The following is a 13636-nucleotide window of genomic DNA, read 5'->3' as shown; positions in this document are numbered from 1 at the left end:
AAACGCACAAATAATTATGTACAGACATATATATGATACATATACAGTGGGATACTAGCAGAGGTACATTACAAACATAACAGGCATACGTACTTACATATTTACAGACAAGTATACCACGCAGTACATGCAATGAAATATCAGCAACAAAACTACAATACATAGATTACGCGCAGCACATAAGTAATAAGATGGAATGAGACTATATACTGTACAAAACAAAGGAAAGAATGTCACGATTGAAAATTCACTGCTGAAGGAAAGAAATAACGTCGCGTTTAAGGGATGCGCTTGAGGTGTGGAAAATATCACATGTGGGGGGAAGCGAGTTCAGAAGAATTTGGCTTCGGGTAATCGGATCGCTGGGGCAGAAGCGTTTAACGTAGAAGACTGGTGGATTACGAAAAGCCGCGCGAGGAATACAAAAGTTTAGGAGGCTCAGCAGGAGTGGATGGTAAAAACAGGAAGACACACACATTGAGCTACCAGTTTTTGTTTTCTTACTGTCATTTCAGCACTCTTAGTAGGGTGTATTTTTATACTCTTTGTGATTTTTTGTGTGCCGTCCAACTTTGGGTACGTGAGTACTTGATGGGAAAGCACTGGAATTTGAAATGTACTTAAAGTAAACTAAACATACTCAGAAATATAATTGGAGCGTGTACTTGGCATTTCTCCATCACTGACTAGGAGAAACGTGTGTCGCACGTTCGATCTTGAGTTGGTGCAGATTACGCCCCAGGGTCTTTCTTTCGGGAGTATAAAATGGCCGAAATAAATGAAAAAGAATAAATAAAATAAAAAATGAATAATTAATGAAAATAAATATAAATTAAAATTTAGCATTTACATTGTGCACAGCAACTGGTACGTGGCTGCTCATCGCGTCTTACCTTATGCACCTTAATAGGTTAACTGCTTATGTTTGGGACGTAACCGATTTCGGGACTTATTTTATGTTGATCTCTACAATGCTAGTTCTCCTCTCTCTCTTTCTCCTATCTCTTGTTTACAAGGTCAGCATAATGTGCACGCCAAACAGCATTGCATTTTTTGTGTGTGTAATTTGCGGAGACGGTGACGTTGTGTCTGACATATGTGTTATGTAAAAAAACTGAAATTATGATTACGATGATTCGTGTTTTATTGGCGCAACGGTAACTACGATTATAATGCACCAGGACAAAGAAAAAACCTTCGAGATTTTGTTGTGTTTGCATGTACATATTATGTGCCGCTATTTTAGGCCATGGCTGATGGCATGCATGGTTAAATAAATTAAAAAAACAGACAGTGCCCACGATTGTGCAAAGTCCTCTGTTCAACACACATGAGGCGTGTTGTAATGCACCATGATACACCGTATACATGGCCAAGCAAACGCTCAAATACTGCCAGGCACCTTCACAAAGGCGGGCCCGCTAAGGCAGCAGCAATGTGAACAGCGCCGGGGAGTGCCCCCGATCTACTAAAGCGCCATCGCGCGGCCGTGGCGCGCCCTAAGGAGTTTTTCGCCTGAGTTTCCTGACTTTCCTGAGAGAGTATTGAGAGACCGTGATACTATGCTGAAAGATATTGTTTGAAGTACAAAAGACAAGCACACAAACCTTGGTATCTCCCTCCCCAACAGCAATGTTGATACTTGTCGGCTCCCCGACAGCCAGTTCACTTACTCCTATAGTGGCCTTGGGAGGTCTGTCCAGTTTTACGATTTTACGAAGTAGTTCTGCACTAATTCTCAGGGGCGACTCGAACTTCCACAGTGTTCCAAACTCTTCCACAGCAAGGTGAAACGGGCCCTGTATCGTTTCAGAGAGTTCACACAGTGAGAACAAGTGGATATTTCTAGAAACAGCTGATATGAGGATTGACAAAAATTAATCGTCTACACCATTTATCATCAGGCACATTTAGCAGTGCATGATGTTCTTGTGCGAGCAGGACACAACTGTATGACGCAGAGAGCAGGACAACAACTTCTTGCAGGACACATGCCTGCCTGAGAGGCCTGGGCCATTCAGTCCTTTGCGCACTGTATTAGTGAGCCTCCTTTAACAACTCACCCATCCCTGAAGCGCCCCTTGTGCAGGCTTGACCACCTGTGTATACTTTTCCTTTCTTTTCATGTTATCCTTTCCTCTTGGCCTATTTTCTTGCAGTCCCTTTCTGGAGGGTGTCAGTGTGTTATGTATATAGATGTCGTTTCTGTACATTAAATCAATTTTGCAGGTTGAACTGTCATCAGTGTCGTATCTTCTGTATTGTATGCATTGCTTGAATTTAAAGTAGCACAGAAGTCATTTTTAACACCCTGTTTTCTTTGTATGAAACTGCTAAGCAGGCCAGTAAGATGCACCATAAGAATTAATTCACCCCATAGACTCATAATTCTAGCAGGAATTGAATTTAAAGTACGCCGCAAAAAGTGACCATGCGCAGCGGCGGTGGAGAGCAGTACCAGCCAGTGATCTGCCTGGGACCTTGCGCTGACGCTACAGGGGCCATGCTTGCTGATTGGTCCAGAGAAATGTTGTCTGCTACACCGCTGTCATCTGCTACTCGGCTGTTCGGGGTTCTGAAAAAGCGTTGTTCCTGGCTCTGTCATGATTCGGCTACTCCTTCTGTCCCCAATTCTCCGGGGGAACTGGCAAAACTGGTTTACGGCGGCAAAGGGACAGGCCGCTGGCCCCCACTGACCAGCGAACCAGAACCAGTTGCCTCTGTAACGTCATCTGTGACGTGTCATCGTAATTCTCCTCTTCGTTATATCAGGAGTAGAGAGCTAAGGGTGAACGCGCGGAGCCATGTTTTTGCGAGTTTTTTCTGGGAAATAAATTGCACACATCAAAACCTTTCACGCTATTCAGTAAAATGACACACACACTTTCATCAGACGTCTTAATCTGAAAATTTTTTGGGATGGCCCTCTGTACTCCTCCAAGCTTTCCTTGTCATGAACCTTGTTCACCAGCTAGCCTAGGTGTATGCTGACACATCTGCTTTACAGTGCAGCACATAGGGCTTTGCATATAGCCATGCCGTCATACTCACATGTAACACTGGCGGCGTAAACACTTGCCCATCCAGCAGAACCCAGCTTCCCTGGTTCTCAGTGAGAAGGTGCAGACTACAGCCACATTCATTTACCAGGAAAGCCCATGGTTTCACATCCACCACAACTGTACCGAGGAAAGGAGACCGCGGGTCACGAAACTGAACAACTTTTAGCTCTGTTTCTGGCACTTCTGATGGGCCCTGCAGGCTGCAAATGAAAATCACACAATTCCATGTGAGAACCTGATAAGTGCTTGTGCTGCATTACATCCAAAGCTCAGTGATTTGCCTAGACAAGATGAACATCACATTCACTCAGGGTTATTTTCTAATGTGGCATTTCTAGGGCCTTTAGATCAACAGTTCAGGTCCCCCTTTTCAAAATACACCATCAAAAGCTGGTTTTGGCATGGGCAAACCTTGTTTTTTCGGTGCAGTGTGTCACGAGCAATCCGCTCTCCCAAAGGCCGTTGACTTCCTCGTTCACCTCAGTGTTATGGTATGGCCACTTTAAAGGGTCAGGATGTGATGTGATGGGCCATGATGGGTCCCACAACATGCTGACGATCTCTGCAGGGGCTGCAAAAGGCACTGGTAGCGATGGAGGATCCAGGTGTACTGGAGGAGATGACACCTTCATATCTAAGGTGGAAAAGAAAGTACAAGGATGTCATAAAATAAAGTCGAAACAAATGTTGACAGAAGCAAAAAGTACTCGGCAACTTGATTAAATACAAAGCACTGTACAGGGTGGTCCACCAACCATGATAGAAATTCATAGTAAAAAACGTAGGCCCCGGAGAGACGTGCGGTCAAGGGATTTTTTTCTGCCAATAACTTTTGACACAGATTGCTAACATTTTTATTTCATTTCAATTGACAGAAAGTTAATTTCTTGAATTGAACTCTGAAATTTCAGAAGACAACCTAAAGTTTTCTTTGCATAAATGTGTTCCCCGTGGTAATTTTACTCAGTATAGCACGTAATCCCACCCGTAACGCAATCGCAATTGCCGAAATAAATTCGCCAAAAATCCGTGGAAATGAGCCCTTGGCTCCGCTTCTTTTTTGACGGCTCGTAGTTTGAGCGCAAACCTGCAAAGAAAGGAGGTTACATTGACACGTCACACAAGGGGGGAAAGGGTTACAAGCCTTACTCAAGGAAACAAACACGCGCGGTGAGTGCGGTAACCGGAGCTATCTTATCAAAAATGAGGTCACCCGATCATGCGGTGCATCCTCCTCGCTCCTCACTCTTCCTTGCCACCCATCGTCCCAGCTGTGCTGCCATTACAGATTATATGAACCGTGTTTTGGCTTGCTTTCATTTCGTGCTTTTGCTGAGATTCACTTCGACGTCCACCACTTGCCTGTGGGCTGTGGAGACAGCCTGCAGGTGAAGTACAAGATGCCGACGTTAAAGAAAAAGTGTCGATCATGACAGCCGCGAGATCTGCAAGGTGCTGTAAGCTCCTACCGGTGATGACACAAGTCACGGTGATGACACGGTGATGACTCGAAGCCCTCCTCAGAGCTAGCTCTGAGGAGGGCTTCGAGTCTTTCCAGGAGAACGCCAGGACAGTGCCTCAACTCTCACGCGGGACATCATTGTGAACATTGGCTCGCGCAAAGAGTGATGACGGCGGTGATGAATCTGCACACATGGTGTCATTTTCGGAAGTTTGTTAAGCCAACGGCGTGCACTGCGATATGGTGGACTTCGTAGCCCATCTCGAACGAGCGGTGACATGCGATGTCATTTTTGGATAGCGGCAGATGAAGATAAGCGAGTTCTTCGGCAAATAAATATATTTTCCTTCACCATGTGCAGAGGTACGTTTAATTCGATATTTTTTCTCGGTCCAGACGACTTCGAATTAACAAGGTTCTACTATATTAGTACAGCAGCAGGACACAGGTGCTTCCCAACTGCCACCCCTGCACCTGCACCATCCTCGCCACCTGTAGTTCTTTAATCATTGCAATTAGGTGTTGTGGGGTGTAAGTGCTGTGCTTGTTCAGGGACTGCCCCTTACACGAAGCACACTTTGATGGCTCAAACATTAGCGACGTAACTTGCACTCACGGAAGTGCAAAGTGCTTACCAGAGACCTTAGTATATCTGTAGTCTACAAGGAGCGAAACAGAGTATCATGTAACAAAAATATGTGCATCTCAGCAGAAATCACATGCAATATGCCGTATGCACAGGGTGTTTCATGAAAATCAAATATGTGCATTTGCTTAGAAGGTCAGCCTCAATCTCAAGCCTCTCTGAGTCTGTATTAATTTCCACTTGCCACTGCTCGTTTCTTGGAACTTTCTTGGAACATATATTTATAACACACACAGCGTTATTGCAGCAATGCCCCTGTACGGACAGTTCTTCTTTAATCTTCATCTCAATGCAGGACTGTTTGCGGGGCTCAATGCTCAGGTTGTTTGTTTCTCACCCCACTCAAAAATATAGAGTTTTTTTTTGTGATCATGTTACTTTATTCTGAGCCTATGGAAGAGGAGCTACCGTGACACGTGAAGTTCCATCTAAAAATGAAGTCTCCATAATGAAAATAAAGAAGGAACAAAACATAAGACAAATGTCATCATCTAGGCCTGTTGCAACATATACAAGTCAACAACCGCAACAAAGGTCATGCTGTTTCCCAATCAGGTTGTATGATAAAAGCTTTGTTGCCTCTCTTCCACTTCTGCTCTAGAAGTTTCAAAAACATTTCAGTGGAAGTTTTTACGAAACACCCTGTACATACTATACACAATACAGGAAAGGCATGATTACTACCTACCAGGACCAAGCTGGAATGTAATGGCAGTAGTAGACGGTGATGATGCAGAAAGGAAGTGGTCTTGACCTCGGCCCTGCACTTGCAAGGTTTCTCTACCATCGTCGCCAGCACCATGCTTGTTCAGGTGCACCAACAGACTATATGGAAGGTGGCTACGCAGGATGTACAGTGGTGCAAATGCTAGCACCTAGAATGCAGAGTCACATGCTACACTTATTGCCATCATGTTCAAAGTGAAGTAGTTGTTAAAATTTTGCAGTATATGCACACTTTCTCCGTAATTACCAAACATGCCTTTGAATGTTGACTGCACTGTATTGCCATATATGCCTCTGACATACATGACTTTGGAGTCAAACAATATGTTTTGTTTAAATGTGTTTTCAATTGTTTTTGGATGAGTCAAACAAGATTTCGTCTGTGTGTGCGTTTTCGTCATCTCCCTAGTTTCGTTTTTTTTTTTTTTTCCATCATGTAAACAAGGTGTGCTGCCGTACAACAGCTGCAATGCACTAGAACAGTGGTAAGTTGGGCAGTGAGCCTGATTATGACAATATTTTTTTTTATCGAATGGCTTTCTCTTCGTGACCACATGAGTAATGTCAGATGATGGGTAGGTATAGTGCAACATTCGGCTCGGTCTACTGATGTATCCTCGTAACGTGCTTTAGTGTGCCTCATTGTTTTTGAGTATCTGAATGGTTCTTCAACAACCATGTCATTCATGTATGGTGTAGTCCTTAAAGGAGTTCTGCACAGAGAGACCAAAACTTTTTTAATGTTGGGTCTATAATATTTGCATGAACTCAAAGTTCATAGCCCACCACTCTTGGTTGCTGTGGTTATTACAGAACACTGGGAATTAACTGCATTTAACTTTTGGTTTCGCCAATGCAAAAGATTTGCCATTTATCATCCGGCGAGCACCGTTCCGAAGTGTGGTAGCCGGTTTCAATCAAGGTCAGCCGGCCTGCAAGGCCATTTTGCAGAAGAATGCCGTGCAGTCGCAGTCGCAGCAGAGCGGAGTCAAGTAGTCGGACATGGACGAATGGGAAAAGGCGAAAACCGCAGCTTCCGTTCGTTTGGAAACGAGCCATTACGTCACAGGACAGGTTGCCTACAGCGGCGAGCCAGCAAGTTTTTACATAATTGGGAATGGTTTTAAAATACGTTTGCGTCCACTAAATGCGACGAAACTTTGCAGAGTCGGTTCCCTTCAGGGACTTTATGAGATGCATGCAACAGTAGCAGTGTTTTTCGGACTGTGCAGAACTCCTTTAAGATGTAAGCCACAATTAAATCTTAGTATTTTAATGTGAATCCTTTCGTTTTATGTCAGGTGACACACGTGTTCACTGTTGTGTTTTCGCTGCTGCTTTCATTCGAGTCAGTTGGAACTAAGAAAACCTCTGCTTCACACTCATGCTGCACTTGCATCTCATAACTCTTTGCAATATCTTTATTAAATAAACATGGCAGCGATCAGCAGAAACCAATTTTTCAATGGTCATGTGAGTGGGTTATCTCACATTTGACAAAACCTGGTAACAGCGCCTGTCAAATTTGGTGCACATGTCGAACTACACTACATATATCGAACCTCACTTTTCTGATCTAAAGTAGATGCTTTGATTTTGTAACGTGCACGCTAGAGATGCACAGTACAACAAAGATAGACCCTGCGCAGCTCGATAGAATGAAAGACTTACCAAGGAGCTGCCACCACATTCATCTGTCTTCTTAAATGTGTAGCACCAAGCTCTCAGGACACCTCCTATTATGGACATATCAGGGATCTCCACTATCTCTGCCCAATCACAGGATTTGTCAAATTTCTGCACGTCGATCTTTGCTGACCAGCCTTGGTTCGTTTCCCTTTGAATGCTGATTTGATGAACACTTGACGGATTCACGAGAAGGCTCGTTCCCATAGAACAGTTGTGACTGGTGGGTACAACTCCTACATATGTTTTCTGATGTGGACTCGAACTTGATACACTTCCAGGCTGATGCAGTTCTTCTTCAGCGACTTGAAATCGAATACGCAGCCTATCAATGAGGTGGCTGCGGAGCACCAGCTGACCAGATACAATCACCTGAAAGAGGATCTCTGTTAGGTACATCTGTGTCTATATCGCTCAAGTTAAGGAGTTATGAGCTTAAACGCTCACTTTGTTTGTGTGAAGACTTTTCGTGCCAATGTGGGACTGGAACCAGGGTGTTTCAGCTTTGAAATCAAGGGACTTACCACACAGTCACCCCGTGTCAAACCTCCCAGACGTTGCGCTCGACCACTCCCGATTTCTTTCAAATAAATTGTGGTTGATTGTTCTCATGCAGCCAATGCTCTCCCAACTCATTTTTGTCACAAATTTTATTTATTTTTTTTGTTTTTGCTCCGTGGCCGCCTCTTGAAGATTTGACATGGAACATGTGACCTACCTGATCAAAAAAATTCTAACGAAATAGCTTTTTCGCATATTCCAACTAAACATCCTTTGAGTGAAGGCAAAGCATAACACTTTTGTGGCAAGGTCCGTTGAAGATTGATCGACACTTTTTATCCAGAGTTTATGCCACGAGAAAACTGTAAAAATTCTAGCACTTTGGAATTTTTTTCAGAACACTGCTATTCTTTCAGAGCCTTTTAACTGCTTACTGGTGTTGTCTAAGAAACATAGAATGTGTTAAAAATATTTTTCTGCGAAGATACGCAGAAAAAAGTTATGAATTCTGGAAATATTACTTTTTGTCATATATTCATCTGCCAATTGCACACTGAGGTGGCCCTTATCAAAATATGAAACTTTGTAAAATTAATGTTTAAGGGGAAGGTGTCTTAACATCATCCGATGTGAACACAGTCTGAAAATATTCATTAAATCGCTCAGGAGCGTCGCTGCTCATGTCACTATTGCTAGTACTTGCTCTACCTTTTGGGGACACATATCGCCAGAAAGCATAGGGCTCATCAGTGATGAGTTTCTGAAGCGATTTATTATAAAAGTTATGCTTTGACTCACGTATCTTTGTCCTCAGTGTTTTCCTTAAGTCTGTTATCTGTTCGGCTACCGACGCTCTACATGGCACGCTACGCAATTTCTTTAACTTTCGTTTGACGTGTATGGTATCTCTGGTGACCCAAGGGGAATAAATCCTCCGTATTTTCTTTCGCTTCGGAACATACTTATTAATACAGTATCTCACAGTGTTCCTGAAGAATTCCCATACCTGGTCAATATCTGTTCTACAACTTTCAGCTATACGAGAGAATTCTGCGTAATTTGAAGACAGATGATCAAGTATAGAATTATCATTCGCTTTTGTATAGTCATGATAGAACGAAACACGCGGATTCACTCGTGACAGCACAATGTTACTTGACAGCTCAAGTACAACCATCTTGTGGTCAGATATTCCCTCGTCGATTGAACAATGCAATAGCGAGCCACAAAGTATATCGCTTAGAAAGACCAAGTCTAACATTGAAGCAGCTGTCTCTGAACTTCTCGTTGGACCACTGACCAACTGAGTAAGATTATAGTAAAAGTTCGTTAATTCACCACTCGTTAATTCGAATTATCGGATAATTCGAACCAGAATTCGTAGTCCCGCCAACTCCCCATAGACATGCATGTAAAACACCGCTCATTAATTCACACGCGAGCCGCGCCCGCTGCGGATAATTCGAACTGAGCGCCACCTCACGCACGCAAAAAAAAAGAAAAAAAAAATAGAATGTCAAAGTTTTCGCTGCCGACAGATAGACGTCGCCGTAAACAAGAGGTTGCTCTGGAGGTCGCCCAGTTGTCCTCTTTAGTTTTCTTCTTTCTGGTCCCGTGATCTCTCGTGCTGCTGTTTCCACATGGCTGATCGTCGAGCCTCCCCACTCCCCACGGTGTTCGTTGGCAGTTTTTCGTCTCTCTTTTTTTGTGTGTGCGTGCGCGGGCGCACGTGGTTTTGCATTCGTCATGCCGTCGTCGGAAAGAGGATAATACCGCTCCAAGACGCTGAAGGACAAAATCTCGATTCTGCGTGAGGTCGACGAAGGCAAGTTATCGAAGCTAGAGATAGCATAGCATAGATAGAGGACATCATTTGTGAGGTTGTCGGCAGCGAGGACGCGGCTACGGACATTTGTGACAACGATGACAAGGGTGAGGAGGAGGACCCACCGGTGCGCCTGCCTGCGTCGCAAGTCATGAAGGTGCTCAATGTTGTGCGTGTCTTTTTCTCTTGTGAAGAGAACGAAGAAGGCTCACTGCGTCATGTTCACACGCTCGAACAAAGTTTGTCAGTGATTGTGTTCAAGGAAAAGAAGCAGCGAATGATCACAGACTTTTTTTCTAAATAAATTGCAGATTCTGCTACTACCGGCGCTGAGTACATCTCCATATTCTTGTACATTCGTTAATTCAAACTACGGTTAATTCAAACTTTTTTTTTAGTCATCGTGAAATTCGAATTAACGAGCTTTTACTGTATATTTGTACGCAATATTGAACAGCAATTCTGCGTCCGCTTTTTCTTTGTCACCGGGTAACAACAGGTGCCAATCTACTGCTGGAAGATTAAAGTCACCCGCAAGAACGATTTTGTTCTTATTTGTGACATGGCTTGACATGGTGACATTTTATGCTACTACCGCTGCTCAAACGTGTCATACAGTGTCTTATGACTACTGACGGTCATTATGATGTCCCATGACTATTTTCATTGTACTGGTCATGAATTGAATTTATGTGACTACATAGTAATTATGACATCCCATGACTCTTTTCACGATACTGTTCATGAATCGACTTCATGTGACTACCGCTGCTTCGAACAGTGTCATGCAGTGTTTTATGACTATCCGATGGTTATTAACATTAGCATGTAGTCATGAAACACTGTATGTCACTCTCTGAAGTAGCCGTAGTTGCGTAAAGTGGATTCATGAACAGTATCATGAAAATAGTCATGGGATGTCATAGTGACCGTCTGTAGTCATAAAACACTACATGGCACCGTTTGAAGCAGCAGTAGTCACATCACGTCAAGTCATGGCACATATCATTAAATTAATTGACCGGTGAATTAAATTGGGTAGCACCTGCATTAAATTGCATGACTAATGAATTAAAATGAGTGAGAAAACCTGTAGTGGACAGGTACAAGGTGGCTCTGGGAATAAGTCTCTCTCCAGGCTAGTCTCACCACTGTGTATCTCATAAAGCAGTTTGAGCCTGCTGTACTTTCTGTGTACTTATAAAGTTTCTCAGCCTAAACTTTTTGTCATCTAGCGCATGCATATACGTGTATGTTTTTAATACCCCTGTCACACAAAAGATTGAATGTTATTTGCAGAAATAGAAATCACACTGGGTGTGCTTCAAGCCATTTTCATATAATGTCATCATTAGGGCTCGGAATCTTAGGCATTTGCCTAAAAATGCCTATAAATGCCTAAATGCGACATTTTCAGGGTTGCGCGCCTTTTTATCGACTCTATTGAACTTTAGCCTTTTTGAACATTTTTAGATGTATTGCAGCCATTTTTAGAGGTGCAAGGGCGAGCGCATCGTTTCGTCTGATGCTGAGTGCTGAATTTTGCGTTTTGTTCCTGCATGCTTGCACCTTTTTTTCTCTCTCTCTCGTTTGGTTTCCTTCAGTACCTTCGTTTGCTAGAAGGTGTGCATATATATTTGAACAAGATATTGGGCCTTTCTTGGCCTTTCAATTTCTTTGAGGCCGGAAAACTAAGAATAGTATTCAATATCACGTGGTTCTAGACAGTCTCAGTATCCGCGTACAAGTCAAAGCATGTACAGTACCGTAGCCTTTTTTCCTTGATGGAGCATTCTGAAGCACCAACAAAGTCAAAGAGTGCACCAGATTAACGTGCCTATTTTAGTATTTTATTGCCTATTTAGCTGTTTTTGAGGGCCTAATTGCCTGCCTATTTCCATAGTTTTTAGTGCCTGAATTTCCGGGCCCTAGTCATCATATATTCCTGTGTTGCAGCAAATGAATGACATTCTGTGTGAATGCCATTTGCTGACATTAATGGCATTGATATAATTTACATTAATTCATTACATTAAATTGATAGAGGTGCAGCACCTCTACTTTTTTGTGGGTCGATCACTCCCCACGCTCCTTCGTTCCCGGATTACAAAGCTTTAGAACCTTTATAGATTTGCAGATATCCTTTCCAGGAATATTTTTGTTGCTGTTAAATTTAGATGTCAAGAAGGCGTGTGGTCCAGATGAAATTTCCAACTCGTTTTTTGGTTAGGTATGCAGAATGGGTAGCACATTACTTACTTATCATGTTTCATATGTCATATCGACATAGTGCATTGCCCAGGGAATGGAAGCTATACATACATAAGAAAGGTAACATCAGTGAGGTATCTAATTATAGACCAATTTCCTTGACAGTGGGTTGCTGTAAGCTTTTTCAACACATCCTGTCAAAACATATGATGCGATTTCTTGAGTCCCATGGAATTCTGTGTTTCGAAGATCAAGGATCACAATCACTCAGCTAATCGCTTTTACTCACGACCTTGCTCTCGCTGTTGACAGGTATAAACAGACTAATGTTATCTTTTTGGATTATCTGAAAGCGTTCGATAAAGTGTTGCACGCGAAACTTTTGCTGAAAATACATAACATTTTTAAAAACGATAAAGTTACAACTGGATTGGTGAATATATGAAAGATCGTGTGCAGTACGTAGTTTATAACGATACCTGGTCTAAAACGCTTCCAGTTATATCCGGTGTGCTGCAGGGCTCCGTCATCGGTCCCTTGCTTTTTTTAATATCTATCAATGATATTACCACTGGAATCAAGTCCAAAATCTGGCTCTTTGCTGATGATTGCGTGCTACAGTAAACCCTCGTTATATCGAAGTCGGCGGGACCGCAAAAAAATTCGATATAAGCGGTATTTCGATAAAAGCGGAGACGCTTCAAAAACGGTAAACTCAGACACAGGGAATAGCGAAAACGCCGTCGAATCGCGACAGTATTTTATTGTCGTTGAAAAAAACGCTGCTAGTTGGGTTTGTCGCGTGGCCTCTTTTCGCGTGACCTTTTTCCACTGCGCGGATGAGCGCTACCTTTTGCTCGAGGGTTAAGCACTTCCGCGGAGCCATGGTGCGAAAGAGACAAAAGACTACACCAGCACTTGCTAAATGGACAATGAACCGCGCAAAACAAAACCACATGAGAAGTGCCCACGTGTTAAGGCGGTCACATGACTGGTCTTTCCCTTTCCCTCTACCATGTCAATGAACCGTCTTCCTGCGTCCTACTTTCCCGCTCCTCCCTCATTGTACAGAAGGAAAAGAGGTTGCAGCGTGATTGTGCAACGTTGTGCAAGGGGAAAAACAAAGAAAAGAAGGAAACGCGGCCTTCGGGAATGTTCTGCGTGGTAACCAGCAGCCGATGGCAGGCGCGCCCTTCGAAATATGCGGAGTTCGCTGCCCTCGCGCTTCGAATAATCCGGTTGAATATACATGGAAATGCACGCGGACTTCGCCGTACTTCGAATAAAGCGATAATTCGAATAAAGCGACTTCGATATAACGAGGGTTTACTGTATATAGGGAAATAAGCTCACCTCAAGATCATCTAGTGCTAGAGAAGGATTTGAGACTGATCGTCCAATGGTGTAAAACATGGCAAATGCAACTGAATTTCGAGAAATCAGTGAGTATGACAGTTTCAAGGAAATTGAATGTTTATGACTTTGACTACTCCATAGACGGAAGGATTATTCAATGA

At 43.1% G+C, this 13636-nt stretch overlaps 1 protein-coding gene across 3 annotated transcripts in view; it reads right to left on the bottom strand.

The window, feature by feature from the left end:
* Window positions 1-13636, bottom strand: part of LOC135396653 (intermembrane lipid transfer protein VPS13B-like) — a 107968-nt gene that overhangs the window by 25083 nt on the left and 69249 nt on the right. For 2 of the 3 annotated variants that reach the window (XM_064627742.1, XM_064627741.1), the window contains exons 41-46: window positions 7568-7954; window positions 5859-6045; window positions 5160-5183; window positions 3474-3696; window positions 3052-3262; window positions 1608-1799 (exon numbers count right to left, since the gene is read on the bottom strand). In XM_064627742.1, the coding sequence (XP_064483812.1) occupies window positions 1608-1799; window positions 3052-3262; window positions 3474-3696; window positions 5160-5183; window positions 5859-6045; window positions 7568-7954 (1224 nt within the window). The remainder of the gene's footprint in view (window positions 1-1607; window positions 1800-3051; window positions 3263-3473; window positions 3697-5159; window positions 5184-5858; window positions 6046-7567; window positions 7955-13636) is intronic. The other variant, XM_064627743.1, reaches the window with a different exon arrangement.

This window comes from Ornithodoros turicata, chromosome 6 (assembly GCF_037126465.1).
Source record: "Ornithodoros turicata isolate Travis chromosome 6, ASM3712646v1, whole genome shotgun sequence".
NCBI classification, from domain to species: domain Eukaryota; kingdom Metazoa; phylum Arthropoda; class Arachnida; order Ixodida; family Argasidae; genus Ornithodoros; species Ornithodoros turicata.
This window is presented reverse-complemented; position numbering and strand designations above follow the sequence as displayed.